Source organism: Galeopterus variegatus, unplaced genomic scaffold (genome assembly GCF_000696425.1).
Source record: "Galeopterus variegatus unplaced genomic scaffold, G_variegatus-3.0.2 Scaffold4268, whole genome shotgun sequence".
In the NCBI taxonomy this organism is placed as follows: domain Eukaryota; kingdom Metazoa; phylum Chordata; class Mammalia; order Dermoptera; family Cynocephalidae; genus Galeopterus; species Galeopterus variegatus.
In genome coordinates this window covers 23,192-46,680 of record NW_007730379.1, presented here as the reverse complement: position 1 = coordinate 46,680, position 23,489 = coordinate 23,192, and the positions used below count along the sequence as shown (strand labels likewise).

At 39.0% G+C, this 23,489-nt stretch overlaps 1 protein-coding gene and 1 non-coding gene across 3 annotated transcripts in view; both read right to left on the bottom strand.

The window, feature by feature from the left end:
• The window catches only part of CCDC125 (coiled-coil domain containing 125), a 29,577-nt gene extending 6,318 nt beyond the window's left edge, over positions 1-23,259 (bottom strand). For both annotated transcript variants that reach the window (XM_008587175.1, XM_008587176.1), the window contains exons 1-10: positions 23,171-23,259; positions 17,447-17,793; positions 14,133-14,191; positions 12,200-12,286; positions 11,312-11,389; positions 10,511-10,596; positions 7,852-7,934; positions 6,989-7,104; positions 2,267-2,374; positions 899-1,073 (exon numbers count right to left, since the gene is read on the bottom strand). In XM_008587175.1, the coding sequence (XP_008585397.1) occupies positions 899-1,073; positions 2,267-2,374; positions 6,989-7,104; positions 7,852-7,934; positions 10,511-10,596; positions 11,312-11,389; positions 12,200-12,286; positions 14,133-14,191; positions 17,447-17,753 (1,099 nt within the window). In that variant the 5' untranslated portion in view covers positions 17,754-17,793; positions 23,171-23,259. The remainder of the gene's footprint in view (positions 1-898; positions 1,074-2,266; positions 2,375-6,988; positions 7,105-7,851; positions 7,935-10,510; positions 10,597-11,311; positions 11,390-12,199; positions 12,287-14,132; positions 14,192-17,446; positions 17,794-23,170) is intronic.
• On the bottom strand, positions 9,063-9,136 carry TRNAI-GAU. The gene has a single exon. It is a non-coding gene; the product is annotated as a tRNA-Ile (tRNA).
• Positions 23,260-23,489: the final 230 nt, after the last annotated feature.

Here is a 23,489-nt window from a genome sequence, read left to right as displayed (position 1 = left end):
TTGTTTATTTTGGAAGATCTACTTCAATATTCATTTCATTCTCTCATGGCATCTTTATATATTTTGCATATACTAAAATAATAATACTCAAACATGGCCATGAACTTTTGATAGGCTCATGAACTAAAACCTAAAACTAAACTTCTGTTTCATTTTCTATAAGAATATTTTACTGATTTGTCCAACTTCAGATTTTTCCTCTACCCTTACATGTCTTTTTCAGAAGCACATATTTCAATAAAGTTTAGTTAAATACATAGATTTAATGTTGAGTTTAAATATCAATTTCAATATTACTTCCTTCTTGGCAGTTTCCCTTTAATCATCTAATACTTTCATTATAAATTTTTCACCAAACATGGTCTTGTTTAAATGAAATAGAAGAGGGCTGGCCTGTTAGCTCAGTTAAAGTGCGGTGTTTGGATCCCCACTGGCCAGCCACCAAAAAAAAAAAAAATGAAGGGCTGGTCCGTGGCTCACTCAGGAGAGTGCAGTGCTGATAACACCAAGGCCACGGGTTCGGATCCTATATAGGGGTGGCCAGTTGGCTCACTGGCTGAGCGTGGTGCTGACAACACCAAGCCAAGGGTTGAGATCCCCTTACCAGTCATCTTTAAAAAAGAAAATACTAGAAAAAGAAATTCTAAGAAAAAGAAAATACTAGAAAAGAGATTCTCCTGTTATTTTATGGTTTTGTTGATTCCAGTAGTTTATTTGTATATGTAATACCCAATAACTACCTTTTTTCCATAGTTGCTAAATTTTTAAATAAATCACAGCTATATGTGAAATTTCAATCCTGTTTTCCCACATTGTATTAAATGTGCTTCATCAACTTTGATTACAACCAAAACAACTAAAACTACACCTGATTATTGCCATTATAATTTATAGTTACCATCCTCTTTAAGGTGCTTCCAATTTATCCGTTTTGCTGCTTTTGAACACATTTTATCCATTTGTGTCAATCTTAGTGCCTGGTCATTTTTCCTCATTAATTGTTGCTCAAATGCAATTCTGAATGCATCTGCCATTATGTACGCTTCTTCTTTACTCTTCTGCAAAAGTTCCAACTGGTTTTGAAAGAAAGTTTGGGAGGTGTCAGAGGCAAAACCAGAACAATTCTTGCCTGAATGCTGAATCAAATTAGCATATGCTGTCTCCCTGCCTAGCACTGGTCTATTGCCTGTGTTTGATCTAGTTTATCTGCTTAAACTAAGTAGTATTTGCTATTCCCTTCTGCAGTAGTGGCCCACTCTGATCTGGATTACCAGCAGTTTCCATTATGGTGACTGTCAATTCCCTGCTAACCCAACTCTCGGACCATACTACCGTAGACAGGCTTTCTGTGTGTCCAGCCCACAATGAAGGGCCCAGCAAGAAGGAAGGGAGGATGCCAAAGGCTGCATTTCAACTTTGCTTTGGGCCATTCTAGACAAAACCACTGAAAATCATTATAAATACTACCTTTCAAATATCTTCTATAGGTGATCTTGACTCCGATCCATGTAATCTCATGCTCTTCCTAATTAATTGCTAATGTTCAGCTTTTCGCTTTCCCATTTACTCCAAAGACTTTAAGTTCCAATTCTTCAATAAAGGTAAAATATTTTTAGAATTATGGTCCATGTACTATTTTTGTAATTAAAGCCCCATTATAATGGCAGCTATCATTTTATTAAATGCCTGACATGTTCATGGCACTATGCTAAACATTATATGTCTATTTCTTCTATTCTCACAACAACCTCCAAGGTAATTACCCTCCATTTAACATATGAGAAAACTGAGACTTATCTGTCCAAAGTCACACAGCTCGTAAATGACGGGGCAAAGATACCAGCGTAGGTCTGGCTGGTTCCTTCCACTGTACCTTGTTGCTTTTCAAATAAAACCTACGTAGGTCTCCCCATTGATCAGTGTTGCTGATCTTAGTGATTTTAAGCATAAATGCACCTTTGTTCTCTATTATATACTAATTTTGGGACCATGTAGAGATGACAAAAATATGCATTTAGGAAATATTAACTACAAACTTAGGCAAATGACTTTACATGGCTTCAAATATTATGCCAAGTACTATTTGTATTTTGGAACCAAGTATAAACCAAGTCTAGTTTATAAGTTAGTATATCATATAAAACTGAGCATAAGTTCCATAGCCAATGACTACTAAAGTGAAGTTAACTATTGCAGATACCTCCATTTATTCTACTATTAATAGAGCAACAAAACCAAAGCTTTTGCTGTTGTGATAATGCAATACCTCTTGTTTGAGCTGAAGAAGCAGTTTCCGAGTGGACGCTGCCATTCTGGCACAAGAACAGGGTCTGCCTCCAGGACTGTGACAAAGGCAGGCTCCAAGGACTGCAAGCTTTAAATTCAAAAGCATTACACCCATTACTAAGTGTCACAGTGTTTTAGCTGCACACAAATACAGGGGCACCCACACACACTCACGTACACTACTATTCAAACATCTGATCCAAAAAAAGCTGTAAAGGAAAAATAAATAGAAGAAAGCTTAGAACAGGATTTCAGGAGCTAAGTGGAAATTAACTACAAATGAGTTAAGAATGTCATTACTTGGAACAAAAACTAAAAGAATTCTAACTTCCTTCTTTTCATTCTTATAACCTGTAACCCTGGCATCAGATTCCTATAGTCCTGCCTCAGCAGGAACAGAGCCTTTACAAAGTCGTTAACATTAACACCCACAGCATGGATTTCCTGCGGCCAGGCGTGGCCCAGAGGCCCAGAATTCACCACTGCCACTCCCTCCCCAGAGAGGTGCATGCTCAGAAATGATTTGTGAATTTTAATGTCAACAAGGAAAACAATCATCCCTCCCCTCCTAAAAAAAAATGAATAAAATATTCCATATAGGTCCCTCCTGGTTGACCTCTATAGCTGGAAGTAAGAATTTTACTTTTCTTTCTTTTTTTTTTTTTTTTGTCTTTTTTCGTGACTGGCAACGGATCGCAACCCTCAGTGTCGCGCCCGTACCGGACCGGGACCGGCAACGGGATCGCAACCCCCGGCGCTGCCCCCGCTCCTCGCTCAGCCAGTGAGCGGCCGGTCTGTATGTGGGATCTGAACCCTCGGCGGGAGCGCCGCCACGCTTCCCAAGCAGTGCGCCACCGGGCCGGCCCAAGAATTTTACTTTTCTTTAACCCACTTTGGAAGCTAACCACAAGTTTCTTTCCCAACATACTCTAATAACTACCAATTTAATGAGGGCAGTCTATTCAAATATTGTGTCATATCTTTTTAAAGTTTCACGTGGAATTTAGTATAAAATTATTGTCTATGCTTCTTCCTGTTGCTGTAAATTTCACACAGATGGGTTGGTTTAAAACATAATCCTACCCTAGAGACTTAGGAAAGAAGATTCCACTGCCTCCCTTAGTGCAAACGCCATTTCAGAAAATTCTTTCTCACATCAAAGATAATAGTGAAGCACAGAGTCAGCTTTCAGTTGAACTGCGTACATAAATGGTTGATATATGGCAGATAGGTATTTTTCCTTTTCATTTTCCTGCTCCTGATAATTGTCCCTGCCAAAGTTGCCAAAAGCGGGCCGGCCCGGTGGCACACTGGAGAGCAAGCGGCGGCGCTCCCGCCGAGGGTTTGGATCCCATGTGGAGACTGGTTCCCGCTCACTGGCTGAGCGCGGTGCAGGCCCAACACCAAAGGTTGCGATCCCGTTGCCGGTCCCCGGTACAGGTGCGACACTGAGGGTTGCGATCCTGTTACCGGTCAGTAAAAAAGACAAAAAGGAAAAAAAAACAAAGTTGCCAAAAGCAACTAGGACCTGGGGAGGCCAACATAAAAACGCAAGCTTTGGGCAAGGACCTCTGAATCCTAATTCTCCTTCCTTGCCTTAGCATTCCTTCATCAGCTGGGTCAGGGCCCTTGTTCCTGCCTGGCCTGAGGTAACGCTGCCCCATAACCTACTCAAAACTATAATAATAATACACTCTTTCCCTGAACTTTCTCTCAGTTCAGTTTCTTTTATTTTTCCTTTTTGCTGTTACACTAGTTTTCTACCCATGACAGTACAGCATAGAAACCAAAAGCAGACTCTAAACCCAGTACACCTGGGTGCAAATTCCAGCTCTACCACTATAGCTGTGTGACTTTGGGCAAATTACTTAACCCCTCTGTGCCTCTGTTACTTCATTTGTAAAGTAGGGATTATAACAGTACCCACTTTATGGGGTCATTGTAAGGATTACATGTGCCAATCTATGTAAAGCACTTAGAACAACATCCAGCACTTGCTAAGAACTGTAGAAGTATTTGCTGGTATTATCACAATTGCTTTTATTGAAGTTCTACAATGAGTGAGTGGCTGCCCCCTGTGTTATGCTTCTAATTTCTTATGAATCATAGGACCCTTTTGACCTTATTAGCCAAACTCCCACATTGTTAAGACATTTAACACATCAGCATGTGATTAGCGATGCATCAGATCTTTGTTCTGAACCTGGCTCAACCACAGACTGACCTTGTCATCCTGGGAAAGTAACTGAATTTTATACGAGCCTTAGTTTCCTCCTCTCTAAAATGGTAATGCTTTGCAGGCCTCACAAGTCTACTGTGAAGATCAGATAAAATAATGTGTGTGAAGGTCCCCTGAAACTGTGAGCCCCTACCTAGCTGCAAGACACTGCTAACATAGCTTCGGCTAGAACTGTAACAACAAGAAACATACCGGGCAAGACGTAGCCAGCACATTCCCTAATGTCCAAGAATGTCATACATAAAGGGCCTGGTACCAGCAAGGATGGAAGAAATGACCAGGCAACCCATGGGCCTTTCTCCCTCTCAGTCTCCCCATTACTGAGTATGGCATTATCCTAGACCATGAACCAACAGGTGATAGGGGAAAGAAAAGCAAAGTAGAAAATGCCCTTCCTGTTCAACTTTCATATATGCCTACCTACCTCGAGACCTGAAATTTCTGTAAAGCCACTTTTATCATGGAGCATGTTTTCTTGAGCCGCCTTCTGCTGTTTGATATCGAGCATCGCGAGTGTCTCCAAATACTGTTGATTCAAAACTAGGAGGGGCCATACAGGGAAGTGTTAGTTATATAGCCTAATTACACCTTCATTTAATCTAGTTACACCAACATCATATACTCATTTCTTATAAGCAATGCATACACAACAGACATTTCCCACAAGATCTGGCTCCATCCAGAAAACCTATCTGATAGATTGGTGGGTATCATATGAGATAATAAATATGTGATACTAGATAAGATGTTACTTTTATTTTATTTTATATTTTTTTGGCAGATGACCAGTGCAGGGATCCAAACCCATGACTTCGGTGTTACCAGCACCAGGCTCTCCCAAGTGAACTAACTGGCCAGCCCAGATGTTATTTTTAATGTGGAATCATCTTAACTTTGCAACTGAAGTCTGTTCCTTGTTTGCTCTAGGAAAATTTGTCAGATTTTCAAAAAGGGAACACGTAAACACAAATTATTTAGAGACTTTGTGGATAATGAGATGACAGAATTGTGAGATCTCATATACCGTACAGGTTGAGCATCCCTATTTCGAATATCTGAAATGTGAAACAATTATGGTCCCAAGCATTTTGGATAAGGAATATTCAACCTGTTTTATTGTCAAATGTACCAGCTATCCAAACTCTATCAGATTTTCCTATTAAAGAGTTTTCACAAGAAGCTCTCAAACCAAACATTTAAAACAAGAGGGGTCCTCTACTGGAAAGTAGAAAACAATAACTTTTCCCCTCTCTCTGCAGGGTGGAGTGGTAAGGAGGAGGGAAAGGGACTGTGATTATGAACAGCTTCTGTCCTGAATTAACCTAACACAGGGGACATCTCCAATGGCTAAAGTCCTATCTGCATGTGCGGATCTCATCCAGAGGTATTTACACAGCTCAGTTACTACATGACATACTATACAGTGCTGCTCCAGGCCCCAGGACCAGATTTAAGCTTGTTTTGTCCTCTTCAAGCCACCACTTTAAAATAGTTTCTGCCAAGAAGGGAGAATTAGCACATTCTCTTAAAAATGCTTAAAAAGTTAGTGCCAAACACCTTACTATCCTTTCATTAACATTCATCATAGTTGATGAAAGTTATATATGAATACTTGATGTCTGAGGAACTTAAGTATAAATTTAATATGTATAAAATTTTGCTTTACACTGAAAACTAAATGAAAAGGAAAAAATAAGGAAAAAAGTAGGGATTATAACAGTACCCACTTTATGGGGTCATTGTAAGGATTACATGTGCCAATCTATGTAAAGCACTTAGAACAACATCCAGCACTTGCTAAGAACTGTAGAAGTATTTGCTGGTATTATCACAATTGCTTTTATTGAAGTTCTACAATGAGTGAGTGGCTGCCCCCTGTGTTATGCTTCTAATTTCTTATGAATCATAGGACCCTTTTGACCTTATTAGCCAAACTCCCACATTGTTAAGACATTTAACACATCAGCATGTGATTAGCGATGCATCAGATCTTTGTTCTGAACCTGGCTCAACCACAGACTGACCTTGTCATCCTGGGAAAGTAACTGAATTTTATACGAGCCTTAGTTTCCTCCTCTCTAAAATGGTAATGCTTTGCAGGCCTCACAAGTCTACTGTGAAGATCAGATAAAATAATGTGTGTGAAGGTCCCCTGAAACTGTGAGCCCCTACCTAGCTGCAAGACACTGCTAACATAGCTTCGGCTAGAACTGTAACAACAAGAAACATACCGGGCAAGACGTAGCCAGCACATTCCCTAATGTCCAAGAATGTCATACATAAAGGGCCTGGTACCAGCAAGGATGGAAGAAATGACCAGGCAACCCATGGGCCTTTCTCCCTCTCAGTCTCCCCATTACTGAGTATGGCATTATCCTAGACCATGAACCAACAGGTGATAGGGGAAAGAAAAGCAAAGTAGAAAATGCCCTTCCTGTTCAACTTTCATATATGCCTACCTACCTCGAGACCTGAAATTTCTGTAAAGCCACTTTTATCATGGAGCATGTTTTCTTGAGCCGCCTTCTGCTGTTTGATATCGAGCATCGCGAGTGTCTCCAAATACTGTTGATTCAAAACTAGGAGGGGCCATACAGGGAAGTGTTAGTTATATAGCCTAATTACACCTTCATTTAATCTAGTTACACCAACATCATATACTCATTTCTTATAAGCAATGCATACACAACAGACATTTCCCACAAGATCTGGCTCCATCCAGAAAACCTATCTGATAGATTGGTGGGTATCATATGAGATAATAAATATGTGATACTAGATAAGATGTTACTTTTATTTTATATTTTTTTGGCAGATGACCAGTGCAGGGATCCAAACCCATGACTTCGGTGTTACCAGCACCAGGCTCTCCCAAGTGAACTAACTGGCCAGCCCAGATGTTATTTTTAATGTGGAATCATCTTAACTTTGCAACTGAAGTCTGTTCCTTGTTTGCTCTAGGAAAATCCGCACCGCGCTCAACCAGTGAGCGGACCGGTCTCTATATGGGATCCGAACCCTCGGCGGGAGTGCCGCCACACTCCCAAGCGCCGCACTCTACCGAGTGCACCACCGGGCCGGCCCTGAATTCTTCACTTCTGAGTGGTTAATTTTATGTTCTGTGAATTTCACCTTGATAACTTTTTTAACTAAAAAAACCTAAATGATGCATTTCTTCCTTCTATTATCTTTAAAATATTTTATTTCAAAATACTAGCACTTTGTTTCTATTGATATGTGTGTTCTTAATACAGAACACTCTATATAAAACTGATCTTTTAATATAATATTCTTAAAGAATCATCAAAAGACCATTCTTCACTTACCTGCATTTTCAGACTTTAACATTTTAATTTCTTCTGTTTTAAGCTTCAAGGTCTCTTTGAGGACTGAATTTTCACAGTTTAGTCTGGAAAAAAGTACCCTTCAAATAACTAAAACATTAAAACCTCCTCACTGAGTGAGAATATTTTTATTTCCATAATTAGAAAGCAAACACCTAAATATATTTTTTCCTACTTCAAAATATTCTAAAATTTTCTAAAATACATGTATCATAAAAATAAAAACAATTTAAAGGAGTATGGTAAGATTATAAACACGCTCTTAACCCTTCTGTATACTTAGTTGAGAAATAATCAGAACCAGAAATATTTCTAAGGCATCCACTCTGCACGCTCATTCTCTTTATTAAAGTTTTAATTCAACTTAATATACCATTTGAACACCAACTACATGTGTAGGTCACCTGCAAAAACTTGCATAAAAAGATACATAGGCCCCCAAGTAAACTATGGACTGAGTAGTAATGATGTGTCAATGTGGGTTCATCAACTGTAACAAAAGTACCACTACTAGATGTTGATAGTGGTACCCAGGCAGGGAGTATATGGGAAATCTCTGTACTTCTACTCAATTTTTCTGTGAACCTATAACTACTCTACTCTGAAAAAAAAAAAGTCTTTAATGTAAAGAAAGATACATAAGATACACCCATGTTCATAGAAGCAGCATTCGAAAGAGCCAAAATGTGTAAGCAATCCACGTGTCCATCAAGGGAAGAATGAATAAGCAAAATGTGTCATATACATACAATGGAATATTATTCAGCCTTACAAAGGAAAGAAACTCTAAAATATGCTACAACATGGGTGAACCTTGAAGACAGTTGCTAAGTGCCATAAGCCAGTTACAGAAAAGAAAAATTGTATGATTCCACTAATATGAGGTACCCAGAGTAGTCCAATTCATAGAGACAGAAAATAGAATGGTGGTTGGCAGAAGCTGGGGGAGGGGGAAATGGGGAGTTATTGTTTAGTGGTATAGAGTTCTTTTTTTTTTTTTTTGGCAGCTGGCTGGTACAGATCCCCAGCCAGCTGCCAAAACACTAAATCATGACTTTAGTGTTATAAGCCTGCGCTCTAACCAACTGAGCTTACTGGCCAGCCCAGAACTCCAGTTTTGTAAGATGGAAAGAGTTCTGTGGATGGATAGTGATGATGGTTGCACAACGTTTTTTGGGTTTTTGGGGGGCAGCTGGCCAGTAAAGGGATTGAACCCTGGACCTTGGTGTTATCAGCACCATGCTCTAACCAACTGAGCTAACTGGCCAGCCCTAATGTCTTGATTTTTATCATAATACTATGGTTAAGAAAGAGAATGACCAAGGACTGGTCTGTTAGCTCAGCTGGTTAGAGCATGGTGTCATAACACTGAGGTCAAAGGTTCAGATCCCCATATCGACCAGCCACCAAAAAAAGAGAGAGCATGCTTTTTTTTTTTTTTCCTTTTTGTCTTTTTTCGTGACTGGTAATGGGATCGCAACCCTCGGTGTCGCGCCCAGCAACGGGATCGCAACCCTCGGTGTTGCGCCCGCATCGCGCTCAACCAGTGAGCGGACCGGTCTCTAAATGGGATCCAACCCCTCGGCGGGAGCACCACCACACTCCCAAGCGCCGCACTCTACCGAGTGTGCCACCGGGCCAGCTGAGAGCAGGCTTTTTTAAAAATACAAACTGAAGTATTTAGAGTAAGGGGGCCTCAACTTACTTTTATATGCAACTTACTTTTAAATGGTTCTAGATAAATATAAGAATTATAGGGCCGGCCCGTGGCTCACTCGGGAGAGTGCGGTGCTGATAACACCAAGGCCATGGTTTCAGATCCTATATAGGGATGGCTGGTTCATTCACTGGCTGAGCGTGGTGCTGACAACACCAAGCCAAGGGTTAAGATCCCCTTACCGGTCATCTTTTAAAAAATAAATAAATAAATATAAGAATTATATGTGTCTGTACCTATCTATCTATAAGGAGAGAGAGAAAGAAAGGGAGAAATAATGATAAAGCAAATGTGGTAAAGAGTTAAATTTGAGGAATCTCAGTGAAAGATATATAGAAATTCTTTGTACTATTCTTGCAACTTTTCTGTAAGTCTTTGATTATTTGAAAATAAAAAGTTAAGGCTGGCCAGTTAGGTAAGTTGGTTAGAGCATGGTGTTACAACACCAAGGTCAAGGGTTCAGATCCTTATACCAGCCAGCCGCCAAAAAATAAAAACAAAACAAACAAACAAATAAATAAAAAGTTAAGAAACAATAAATTTAACTAGATAAAGCCATTTATAACTCCAGATAGATCATTTTCTAAATAATTGACTTATAATAAGTGTATAATTTAAAGTTATTAAATAAACACACTAATAAAAGAGTTGCTGAAAAGATTTTGTTTGAAAAAACAAACAGTTCCAATGTTAAAATAATTTGGAAAACATAGCTCTTTACTGGGTTTAAAAATAGTTTACATTGTATTTTTTTAAAAAAGAAATGAGCACTAACAGGAAAATATGGAATTGGTAACTGGATAAGCAATAAGAATTTTATAATATTTACAGTTAGCTCAAAGAAGAAGAAAGCCTAAGCTACATTTGAATTACACACATTTTAAGGATTTTCATAGAAAAATTATGTAATAATAACACACAAACCTGTCATATTTTTGGGTCCAGGATTCCTCCATATTTTTAAATCTATTCTGATCAAATTCTATTTCCCACTGCAAGGCATTTATTTCCTATAGAAAGAAAATACCACTTTCATTGAAAATTACTACAAATAAATCATTCAGGACATTGTGAATTCCTGAAATAAATCATCTAATCATTTCACAGAAATAGTTTAAAGAGAAAAAATTAATTATCGCTCGAAAAGAGTATTTTTCACATTTGTAAACACATATAGCACACCTCTTTAGCACTCAAATAAACTTTGCCAAGGCTCACTTAATATAGGAAGAACTTTGAATTGTTTAGCTTCAAAATTTGCTTGACTGAACCCAGATTTCTCAGTGTACCCCTCCCTAACCCAGGAAGACACCACAAGCAAAATTCACTCCTGGAAGTCTTAGTCCAAATGGTCCCAACAAGTGAGGGCACAACAGGCATAGAAATGTGACCATCTAGGATGATTCCTAACTTCAGAGTAATGATGGCATGATCAGAAAGAAGCAGGCCGTGCCAGGCAAGCAGGGAATAGAAAAACAAAAAGAAAACCAGGAAATATCAATTTGGCAGGCCTCCTCCTACCTTAAAAAGGGGAAACGTAAGTACCCTGAACTCTTTGCCCATGTGACAATCTGTTTTAGACTGTCAGCTACAAAAGGGAATACCATGAGAAATTGAAGCACACCTAGCAGAGGGTACACACAAATGACATATCCATTAGTGGGATGAAACAGTAAATTCTATTTAAAGCTTATTGAACGAGTGTACACCAAAAGTGGCAAATACCTTCTCCAAGGATTTCTTTTGTTGCACAGTTTTTTGAAGCACTGCCTGGGTATGACTTGTAGCTTTGCCAAGTATTGCCTAAGAAAAATAAAAAAGGCATCAGTACGAATGAAATTTCTAGTCATTCCTGTATGCACAGTGAAGTTCACATTTTTATCTTAAGACAACAGAAAATTAACTTGAGTTGAGAATTTCACAGTGACCACCTTTTGTGGAGAGTTTGATAGTTCAAAAATCAGATCGTGGTGTGGCTCTTTTCCATTGAATGTGGGAAAGAATGAATGAATTTTCCTCACAAAGAAAATGTTCATGGCAGTATTATTCACCATAGTCTGAAAGTGAAAACAACCCCAATGTCCATCAACTGGTGAATGAATAAACAAAATGTGATATATCCATACAATGGAGTATTATTTGGCAATAAAAAGGAAAAAAGTACCAATATATGCCACATCATGCTTGAACCTCAAAAACATGCTAACCAAACGAATCCACATGCAAAAGAATCCAGTCACATATTGTACGATTCTATTTTTATGAAATAGAAAAGGCAGAAAATGCAAATCTATACGACAGGAAGCAGATTAGTGGTTGTCTGGGGCTGAGGTGGGAATGACGAATGCTGATGGGCACGAAGTTCCTTTTTTGGGATGTTGGGAATGTTCTAAAATCAGATTGCAGTGATAACTGCACAACTTTAAGTTTAATAAAAATAAATTGTGCTGCACACTTTAAATAAGTGAAATTTGTCATATATAAATTATAAAGCTGTTAAAAAAACTATACCTAAAATATCTATATTAAGCACTACTGCTCTTGTATTAAAAGCTAAAATCATACCACTTATTGGAATGTATAAATGATGAAAGTTTAAAAATCACTTCTTACCATGCTTTGAAGAATTTTCAATGCTTCCTCTTTACCTTCAAGTTGTCTTTGAGATGCCTCAAGATCAGTTTTTAAAATTTCTACCTCCTGAGGACAGAAATAAAATTAGTCTTCCTGTCAGTAAGATACGAAACCCCAAAATTACCAATTTAGCTAGTCTACATTTACTCTTAGCTCAAAGCACCTACAAATGAGGTAGAGCCTTACTAGCTGGTGCCAGTTGTAACTAAAAAGCCCAAATCTTTTGCTTTTACCCAGGTAGGCCACACAGCTAATAATATGGGGAAAAAAAAATCTTTATGTCACATAAAATATAAGCACATGGCCATTTACATAGCTACAGTAGCTATTGTGCGTAACTAAAAAGCCCAAATCTTTTGCTTTTACCCAGGTAGGCCACACAGCTAATAATATGGGAAAAAAAAAAATCTTTATGTCACATAAAATATAAGCACATGGCCATTTACATAGCTACAGTAGCTATTGTGGGTTGAATTGTGTCCTCCCACCAAAAATATGTTCAAGTCCTAACCCCCTGCTACTGTGAAAATGACCTTACTTGAAAATGGAGTTTTGGGGTCGGTCCGTGGCTCAATTGGGAGAGTGTGGTGCTGATAACAGCAAGGCCACAGGTTCGGATACCTATATACGGATGGCCAGTTAGCTCCTTGGGAGAGCGTGGTGCTGACAACACCAAGTTAAGGGTTAAGATCCCCTTACCGGTCATCTCTTAAAAAAAAAAAAAAAGAAAATGGGTTTTTGCAGATGTGTTAAAAAAATAAAAAACTTTAGGCAAATTAAATTTAGCAGTTTAATTGAACAAAGAACAATTTATGAATCAGGCTGCCTTCAGAAACAGAAGAGGTTCAGAAAACTCTGCTCAGCAAAGTGAGCCAGGCAGCATTTACTGACAAAATGGCAGTGAGGTATAGAAACAGCTTGATCAACCAATCAGCTCAGCTTTTGCCTAATTTGGACATGGTCTGATCAGTTGGCAGCCTGTGATTGGCTAAAGCTCAGCTGCTGTGATTGGCTGAGACTCAGCTAGTTGTTACAAAAAATAGACTCCTGAATTAGGCTTTCTGTTTGTTTACAAACTGTTAGGTCACAGTTCCTTATATAGGGACTCCAGGTAAGGAGGCAGCCTCTGGACAAATTTAGCTTAATTTAACAGAATTAAGCAAGTTAAGATGACACCATACTGGATTAGGGTGAGCTCCAATCCAATGGCTGGTGTCCTTATAAAATGAAGGAAATTTAGATACAGACACACAGGGAGAAGCCCATGTGGTGACAGAGGCAGAGACTGGATTTGTGCAGCTACCAGCCAAGGAAAGCCAAGAACTGCAGCAACCACCAGAAGAAGCAAAGAAGAATTTTCCTCTGGAGACTTCAGAGGGAGCAAGAACTGAGAGAGAATCGATTTCTGTAATTTTAAGCCACCAGGTACTTTGTCACAGCAGTCCTAGGAAACCAACTCAGTAGCTTTCACAAGAGTCACAAACACACTCTAAGGTGGGCTTCTTGTTTCCCAAAGGATAGCCATCCCTCACAGAAACTATTTCCACCAAGTGGGACAGACTCCTCAGACTACTTGAGAGACTCTCTGGTCTTCTGGTTTCAAGGAGATTAAGTAAAGTCAGGTTGTTTCAAGCCACACATATAGGGAAGGAAGTAATAACTATTTTCTCAAGGAGGATATTAGAGAAGTAGGGTCTACTTCTGGAAGAAGAACTGGTGGGCATGTTTCCATAAGTAGCCTCATTAAAAGATGAGGAGGATAGGAAACAGGAGGTCAACTGAAAAGTATCAGCTTTAGACTGTAGTTAATCAAGAATATGTGCCTTCCATACAATTTTGGTATTACTTAAACACAATACCTATTGGTGGACTTTATTCACACGAGAATTTTTATATTAGCCAGAGAACCTACCTCTAAAGTTTCATGAAGACGTTGCCTTAATTCTTCATTTGACAATTCTGAATTAGAATCTATCAGAAAAAAAAAAAACTTGAATATTTTCTTTAACTAGTTAAGTATAAGGGATTTGTTTATAAAATATCACATACAGGTTTTTCCCTAATTCCAAAAAGAACTGTAATAAAACAAATAATGATAAAAAATATATAGCTTACAACATTTCACAAATGAAGACACATACTTTGAATAAAAAGACAAAAAAAAGGACTCTCAAATAAAATTGATGTTAATGAATTGGTAACACAAAATAGAAAAACATGAATGTGAGTGAGTAAAATGAAAAGATTTTGGTGTTTGACTTAAGCTTGATGTAGTGGATTGAATTACGTCCCCTCAAAACTCACTGAAACATGTATTAGAAACTTAGCCCCACTGTGACAAGAGGATGGGAAATCCTATTATGGTAATTGAGAGGTGGAGCCTTGAAGGGGTGATTGGATTGTCGGGCCGTGCAGTAGTGAATGGATTAAAAATGATTGTCAAGGGTATAGTTCTGAGAGCTTTAAAAGAAGAGGAGAGTCTGTCTTGCTCTCTCTCTCTGCTCTCTCTGCTTCCACCATCTTGCAATGTGAGACCCCTGAGTCACTGTCACCACCACCAAATGGACTTCAGACTTCCCAGCCTCAGCAACTGTAAGCAATAAATGTCATTTTCCTTTATAAATCACTCAGTCTCAGGTATTCTGTTACAGCAACACAAAAACGGACTAACACACTTGATCAATGTAGTATTATGAATATTGAACAAATAACCTGAATTTAATTTCTTTCCAAGGAGAATGACTAGAAGGCTCCTGTAACTTCTATTATTCTCTCCTGAATGTAATCAATTGAGAAATTAAACTGAGCCTCCTAGGAGCTTTATCTTCATTTCTGTCTCACTCACAATAAAAAAAATATTAAGGTGGTAAACTGCAAGCAACTGTAAGAAGTAAAAGAAAGAAAAATAACATTAGAAAAAATATTTTGAAGGCCATTAAAAATTTTTCAAAACTATTTTTTCCTTTGTTATTCTGAATCCATCAGCATGACGGTATCCAAGGCAAAACTTAAATCATGTTTTTACTGTGATGATTCAGGGTTCCAAACAGGGACAGAAGTGACATTGGATTGGCAATGACAACTTCTGTTCTATTAATATTTGTGGTAGGCATAATAATGGCAGCCAAAGATGTCCACATCCTAATCCCCAGGATCTTTGAATTCACTGCAAAAGGGACTTTGCAGAGGTGATTAAGAATTTTCATTTTTCAGGGTCGGCCCGTGGCTCACTTGGGAGAGTGTGGTGCTGATAACACCAAGGCCACAGGTTCGGATCCCTATATAGGGATGGCAGGTTAGCTCACTTGGTAGAGCGTGGTGCTGATAACACCAAGTCAAGGGTTAAGATCCCCTTACCGGTCATCTTTAAAAAAAAAAAAAAAAGAATTTTCTTTTTTCATCTGGTCAGTATAGGGATCTGAACCCTTGACCTTGAAGTTATCCACATATTCAGAATTTTGAGATGGGAGATTATCCTGGATTATCCAGGTGGGTCCAATGTACCAAAGAATTTTCTTTTTTCATCTGGTCAGTATAGGGATCTGAACCCTTGACCTTGAAGTTATCAACATATTCAGAATTTTGAGATGGGAGATTATCCTGGATTATCCAGGTGGGTCCAATGTACCCATAAGAGTACATATAAATGAAAGAGAGGCAAGAGAGTCAGTGTGAGAGGGATATGATGTAGGAAAGGCTCAACTAGCCATTGTTGGCTTTGAAGATAGAGGAAGGGGGCCACAAGCCGAAGAAGAATGCAGACAGCCTCTGGAAGCTGGAAAGGCAAGGGAACAGATTCTCCCCGAGAGCCTCCAGAAGGAACACAGGGGGCTCTCCTGCCAACAACTTGATTTTATCCCAGTGAAATTTGTTTTAGACTTTTGACCTCCAGAACTGTAAGATAACAAATTTGTGTTGTTTTAAGCCACTAAGTTTGTGGTATTTTGGAAATTATCTATTAGCAACAAGAAACTAATACAATACCCTTTCCTAGGATTGGGGAAACATTGATAAAAAGATAAAAAGTCCATAAACCAACAAAACTGGAGCTCATACTGTTACTATTACATCTTGTTTATATCCCAGCAGTTTCCTCATGTTTAAAGGCATCTTAGCATCATGTTCAGTTTTAAATTTCTTGCTTACAAAACAGTATCCATCCTCTATGTATAATAAGGAATTGGAAGAGAAAAATCTATAAATAATCCCATGCTAATTTCAAGACGAATCTGAAGGATGGGGATGAACCGCAAGCTGCAACATGCATTTTGTAAATTTTGAAACCACGTTTCTTAAATTATTCTTGTGTTGTTCTAATTAGTGTTTGCTCATCTTTGGTGGGGGAAGTTTCAGGAGTGAAAATTTTACAACATGTATTACAAAAGATTCAGCCAAATAAAGAGCTGGTGCCACAGTACAGGCATAGACTCAACCATGGATTCACAATCATTTTGGAGTTGTAACATTCTGTAGAAATATGACTCTCAATTTTATTCTTTCCCTAATGTAAGGCATAAATTCTTTTTGGTTATAATATATTAAGATTAATTTTGCTTTGACAATATTTGAGAATTTCATGACATCCTAAAAGAATCGGAAGCATCTGAGTTCTGCCTGGAACACTCCTTTGCCAGATAACCATGAGGCATGCTCTCCACTTCATTCAGGTGCTCAAATATCACCTCCTTAGAGAGGTCTTCCCTAACCCTGGCCTGAGAAAGTAGTGCCCCATCCCCGACAATCACTCACTATGCCTTCACTTACCACTGCCTGCTGTTAAATATATGTTGATTTGCAGGTTTATTTTCTATCTCCTCTACTAGAATGTGAAATCCATGACATTAGGGCATTTGACTGTTTTGTTCACTGACATTATTCCAAGAACCTAGACCTGTGCCTGACACCTAATGGTACCCAATAAGCATCTGCTGACTAAAAGAATAAATAAATAAGTAAAACTAAATCACAAAAAAGCAAGGTGATTAATCACTTACTGATATCACTGACAAACATATATTATTAATGCAGATTAACTACTGTATTTCACAATTTTCACAATACTTGGAAATATAAACATCGATTACTTTTGTGTATCACCAGTCACAAAAGGTGAACAAAGATGAATTTCTAAAATCCCCTATGGTTACCACTATGTGTTGGAAGGGTTAAAGCACTGATAATATTCACAGGGGAAAGGAGGAAGGAAAGGAAATTCGGCATTCTTACCCGTACTACTTTGTCGTCTGTAACTGGCAATTCTGGACCCGTGAAGGTATGTATCTTGCAAGCTCTTATGCTCAGAATACTGAAAAATGGCTTCACTTCTTTCTTTCCCCTTTCTTGGAAATGGGGGAGGGCTAAAGTTCTTTCCATCTGATCTTCTTCTGGATGTAAATAAATGTGAAACTTCATGAACACCACCAGACCTTCTTCCGAGGCCATACCCTAAATCACCTTCTGTCATGTCATCATCCTCTTCTGTTTCCCAGATCTGTTCCTCTGACTCACTGGATGACCTCACCACCTTGCTCATTAGCCAAACACTGTCTTTATCATAAGGAAAAACTGGGTGTCTGTAGTTAAGAAAAACAGTAGTTAAAAAACCATCAGTAGATCCAGCAATCCCATTTCTGAGTTTACCCAAAAGATTTGAATTTAGTGTGTTGAAGAGATGTCTGCACTCCCATGTTCACTGCAGCACTACTCACAAAAGCCGAGTTATGAAATCAAACTAAGTGTCCATCAACAGACAAATGGATAAAGAAAATGTGGTATAGGGGCCAGCCGGTGAGCAGCTCAATTGGTTAGAGCACAGTCTTATAACATCAAGATCATGGGTGTGGATCCCTCATACCAGCCACTGGTCAAAAAAAAAAAAAAAAGTGGTGTATATATACACAATGAAATACAATTCAGCCTTAAAAAAGAAAGACATTTTGTCATCTGTCACAACATGGATGGAATTGGAAAATATTATGCTAAGTGAAATAAGCCAGGCACAGACAGACAAACACTACATGTTCTCACTTATATGTGGAATCTAAAACAATAAAACACAAAGAAGCAGAGAGCAGAACAGTGGTTACCAGAGGCTGGGTGTGGGGAGAGTGCGGGGAATGGGGAGATGACGGTCAAAAGGTACAATCTGACAGGAGGAATTAGTCAATTCCTCAATTAGATAGGAGGAATAAGGGTTTTTTTCTTTGAGATATATTGCACAGCATGGTGAATAAAAGAGTAATATACTGTACATTTCAAAGTTGCTAAGAGTAAATTTCAAACATTCTTACCACAAAAATTAAGTATTTGAGGTGATGGATATGTTAATTAGCTTGATTTAATTATTTCATATTGTATTCATAAATCATAATATTACTTTGTACCCCATAAATATATGCAATTACAATTTTTCAATTTACAATTTTAAAAAATAAAAATTAAACAGAACAAAACAAAAAACCATCAATATAATAAAGGTAGGTTTTCCAGGGAAAAAAGATCTTTCTGTATTATGCAGGTATGAATATCCCAGGGATGCACTAACACACTAATGCCACTTGTAGTCCAATTAGAAATATTTAACATTTCAGGACTTTGAAATAAAGGGCTGGACCTTTCCTTATATATAAAGATTGCAATGAATTGCAGAGAAGCAGGAAAGGCTTTTACTGAATGTAACAATCTACTGCTCAGGAGAAAGCAGATCAGCCTTTGCCAAGGAAACAGAACACTCTTAATATACAAGCTTATGAACGAAATGGTTCTGTTTACACAAGCCTAAGAGCAATACAAAATCCAGAAAAGTCTCTGAAAAATGAGACTTCCAATGACTAAGAATATTCCATGTTACAGGAAGTTTCCCACCTTCTGCCTCTGTCTCCTCAGCCCTTTACCCACTTTAGGTGCTCAGGGCACTACAGCTTCACTTGGTTCACTTTCTGTTCCTGTACAGACACAATCAGCAGAGGTTTTGTGATTTGGGACAGTGAATAGGTGGAGGAAAGAAGAATACCTCTCTCATTCTCTCCCCCTCTTTCTCTCTCAAATCATGCCACACCTGAGTTCAAAACCCTCCACCATCTTGCGACTCAATCACAGTAAAGGCCAAAGCCCTTTCAATGGCCAAAGACCCTACAACACTCATCTCTGACCTCATCCGCTCACTGCCAGGCTGGCCACACTGGCCTCCCGTTGTTCTTGAATGTGCCAGGCACTCCTGCACCTCAGAGCTGTGTGCTCCCTCTGCCTGGATTGCTCATCCCCTACATATCTGCACAGCTGGCTTCTCACCCTCTATGGGTCTTTACTTCAGTGTCACCTCAGTGAGGCCTTTCCTGGCATGCTATCTGTAGTGGATTGAATAATGTCCCCCCAAAACTCACTGAAGCTTGAATTGTGTCCCCAAGTTTTATGTATTAGAAACTTAGCCCCCACTGTGACTGTTAAGAGGGTGGGACATCCTATCATGTAATTGAAAGGTGGAGCCTTAAAGAGGTGATTGATTTAGGACCATGCAGTAGTGAATGGATTAAAAATGCTGGTCAGGGGTGTGGTTCTGAGGGCTTTAAAAGAGGAAAGTCTGTCTCTCTCTTTCTGCTCTCTCTGCTTTCACCATCTTGCAATGTGAGATCCCTGGATCACTATCGTCACTACCAACCTGATGGACTTTGGACTTCCCAGCCTCAGAAACTGTAAGGAATAAATGTCATTTTTCCTTATAAATCACCCAGTTTCAGGTATTCTGTTACAGCAACACAAATCGGACTAACAAACCATCTAACATTGTAAGCTCCTCCTCCCTATCCCACTTGTCCACTTTAAATTTCTCCTTAGCACTACAACCTTCTAACATACTCTTTATTTTACTTATTTCTCAAATTACACCACTAAAATCAGGGCCAATAAAAATGGTGAAGTTAGGGCCGGCCCGGTGGCACACTTGGTAGAGTGCGGTGCTTGGGAGCGCAGCAGTGCTCCCGCCGAGGGTTTGGATCCCATATAGAGACCGGTCCACTCACTGGTTGAGCGCGGTGCGGGCGCGACACCGAGGGTTGCGATCCCATTGCCAGTCGCGGTACGGGCACGACACCAAGGGTTGCGATCCCGTTACCGGTCACGAAAAAAGACAAAAAGGAAAAAAAAAAAAAGGGTGAAGTAAATACAAAAGTGGGAGTCCTGTGAAGCTGAGGTGGTGCAGGCCTGCCTATGAGGCATCTTCAGAGGCAACGTTGCCCAATAGGTAGGGTGGCCCCAAGTGTTTTCCTCCAACAGAGCCCAAACCTGCTGTAGATGGCCTTACGAAGAATAGAAGCTCCATAAGGGGAGCAGCTTCTGTCCATTTGGTTCACCGTTGTATTCTCCATGTCTAAAACAGTATCTGAAACATAATCTGTGCTCAATAAGGACTTGTTTAATAAAGGAATAAAGGAAGGAAGAAAGGAATGAACAAGCAAAGTGAAATACTTGCATCTAGGGCAGAAAAACAAATCAGTCATCTCAGCAAGACTGCACACAGGATACTGTGGGGCTACTGCCTGCCCTTCTTTCCAGAAGGAAATGTCTCCTGGCAAAAATGCCTACAGAGAAATCACCATCAACGAGCCCTCCCCATGGGTTAACAGTGGGGCAGCTGGAGAGTACCCAAAGTGCTCAGCCTTGTCCTTCCAGTACAGAGCACGGTTAATAGGGGCTTTCACCACCAGGCATTTCAAAACAGCTGCTTTGCTGTAGCTGTTAAGAAATATTTCATCCTTTTCTTAAGACACACTTAAAAAAACCAAATGCAGGGGCAGGGGACCGAGGGTTGCGATCCCGTTACCGGTCACGAAAAAAGACAAAAAGGAAAAAAAAAAAAGGGTGAAGTAAATACAAAAGTGGGAGTCCTGTGAAGCTGAGGTGGTGCAGGCCTGCCTATGAGGCATCTTCAGAGGCAGCGTTGCCCAATAGGTAGGGTGGCCCCAAGCGTTTTCCTCCAACAGAGCCCAAACCTGCTGTAGATGGCCTTACGAAGAATAGAAGCTCCATAAGGGGAGCAGCTTCTGTCCATTTGGTTCACCGTTGTATTCTCCATGTCTAAAACAGTATCTGAAACATAATCTGTGCTCAATAAGGACTTGTTTAATAAAGGAATAAAGGATTAAAAAATAAAAATTAAACAGAACAAAACAAAAAACCATCAATATAATAAAGGTAGGTTTTCCAGGGAAAAAAGATCTTTCTGTATTATGCAGGTATGAATATCCCAGGGATGCACTAACACACTAATGCCACTTGTAGTCCAATTAGAAATATTTAACATTTCAGGACTTTGAAATAAAGGGCTGGACCTTTCCTTATATATAAAGATTGCAATGAATTGCAGAGAAGCAGGAAAGGCTTTTACTGAATGTAACAATCTACTGCTCAGGAGAAAGCAGATCAGCCTTTGCCAAGGAAACAGAACACTCTTAATATACAAGCTTATGAACGAAATGGTTCTGTTTACACAAGCCTAAGAGCAATACAAAATCCAGAAAAGTCTCTGAAAAATGAGACTTCCAATGACTAAGAATATTCCATGTTACAGGAAGTTTCCCACCTTCTGCCTCTGTCTCCTCAGCCCTTTACCCACTTTAGGTGCTCAGGGCACTACAGCTTCACTTGGTTCACTTTCTGTTCCTGTACAGACACAATCAGCAGAGGTTTTGTGATTTGGGACAGTGAATAGGTGGAGGAAAGAAGAATACCTCTCTCATTCTCTCCCCCTCTTTCTCTCTCAAATCATGCCACACCTGAGTTCAAAACCCTCCACCATCTTGCGACTCAATCACAGTAAAGGCCAAAGCCCTTTCAATGGAAAAAAAAAAAAGTTCTACATCCTGACTAGAGTGGCAGTTGGTCAAAACTCATCAACCTGTAGACTTACAACAGGTGTATTTTATTATATATAAATTATACCTACATGATATGATGTTAAAAATTCTTTAAAAAGAAAACACAAAAAAACTGGATTAGATCAGGGAAGAAGGGAGGGACGACAGGATGAATAGATGGAGCACAGGGGATTTTTAGGGCAGCAAAACTACACTGCATAATACTGTATGGTGAATACATGACTTATGCATTCAGCAAAACCCACAGAACTGTAGAACACAAAGATGGATCCCTAATGTAAAATTAAGTTAATAATAATAGAGCAATATTAGTTCATAACTGTAATAAACACACCACACTAATGTTACATGTTAATAACAGGAGAAACTATGTGTGGGGGTGGGGAGATAAAGGAACTATGGATACTTTCTGCTCAATTTCTCTGTAAACCTAAAACTGCTTAGGAAAAAAACGAAAAAACTGGATTAGGGGACAAGAAGAGAAGTTTATCAATCAGTTGTGCTCTCCTAGATAAGAAAATTATAAAATTGGACTCATTAAATGAGAAACAACTTTTTTTAATATTGTAATAATAACCAGCACTGTTGGTTGCTTTCCATGTGGTAGGCACTGCTTTAAATGTTTTACTTAGATTATTCTACTTACTGTTCAGAAATACTCTGCAAGATAATACTATTGTGTTAAGTATAGAAAATTAAACTGAGGCACAGAGATGTCGAGTAACACAGCTAATGAGAGGTGAAGAAGGATTTTGAACCCAGACTCCTGATGTCAGAGCCAAACTCTTAGCCACTGTTTTATGTCATTTGGAGAATTTCATTGAAATTAACATCAGAGTATACCAAGTTTCTATTATTTATGACATCAAATAGAACTGAAAGTAAAAGTCTAAAATAGCTAGTTTGAGCAACTCTCAACACAGCCTATTGGACTCATTTTTTCCAAATTTTTATAAAATCATCTTGGTTCTCTTACAAGGCTATTTCCTTAAAAAATAGATTTTATTTTAATTCGACAAGGTAGATAGGAAATTATTTACTGAATCAAAGAATAATCCCTTGGGAGGCTGTGTTTTACCTTTAGTGCAGTAGATTCCTGCTTATTAAGTGCAACTGTGGGCCTGCCTTAAGAAGGGTGTGGTCTTCGCAGCCAGCAGCGAAGAAAATGGAATTGGTCAACACAGGGAAGAAAGCTGTAAGAGGAAAGAGTAAGCAATCGCAGGGTTAGCTAAGAATTTTTTTTTATTCTTATTTTATTTTGTTGATATACATTGTGGTTGATTATTGTTGCCCCTTACCAAAACCTCCCTCCCTCCTCCCTTTCCTCCCTCCCACCCAACAATGTCCTTTCTGTTTGCTTGTCGTATCAACTTCAAGGAGTTGTAGTTGTTATATCT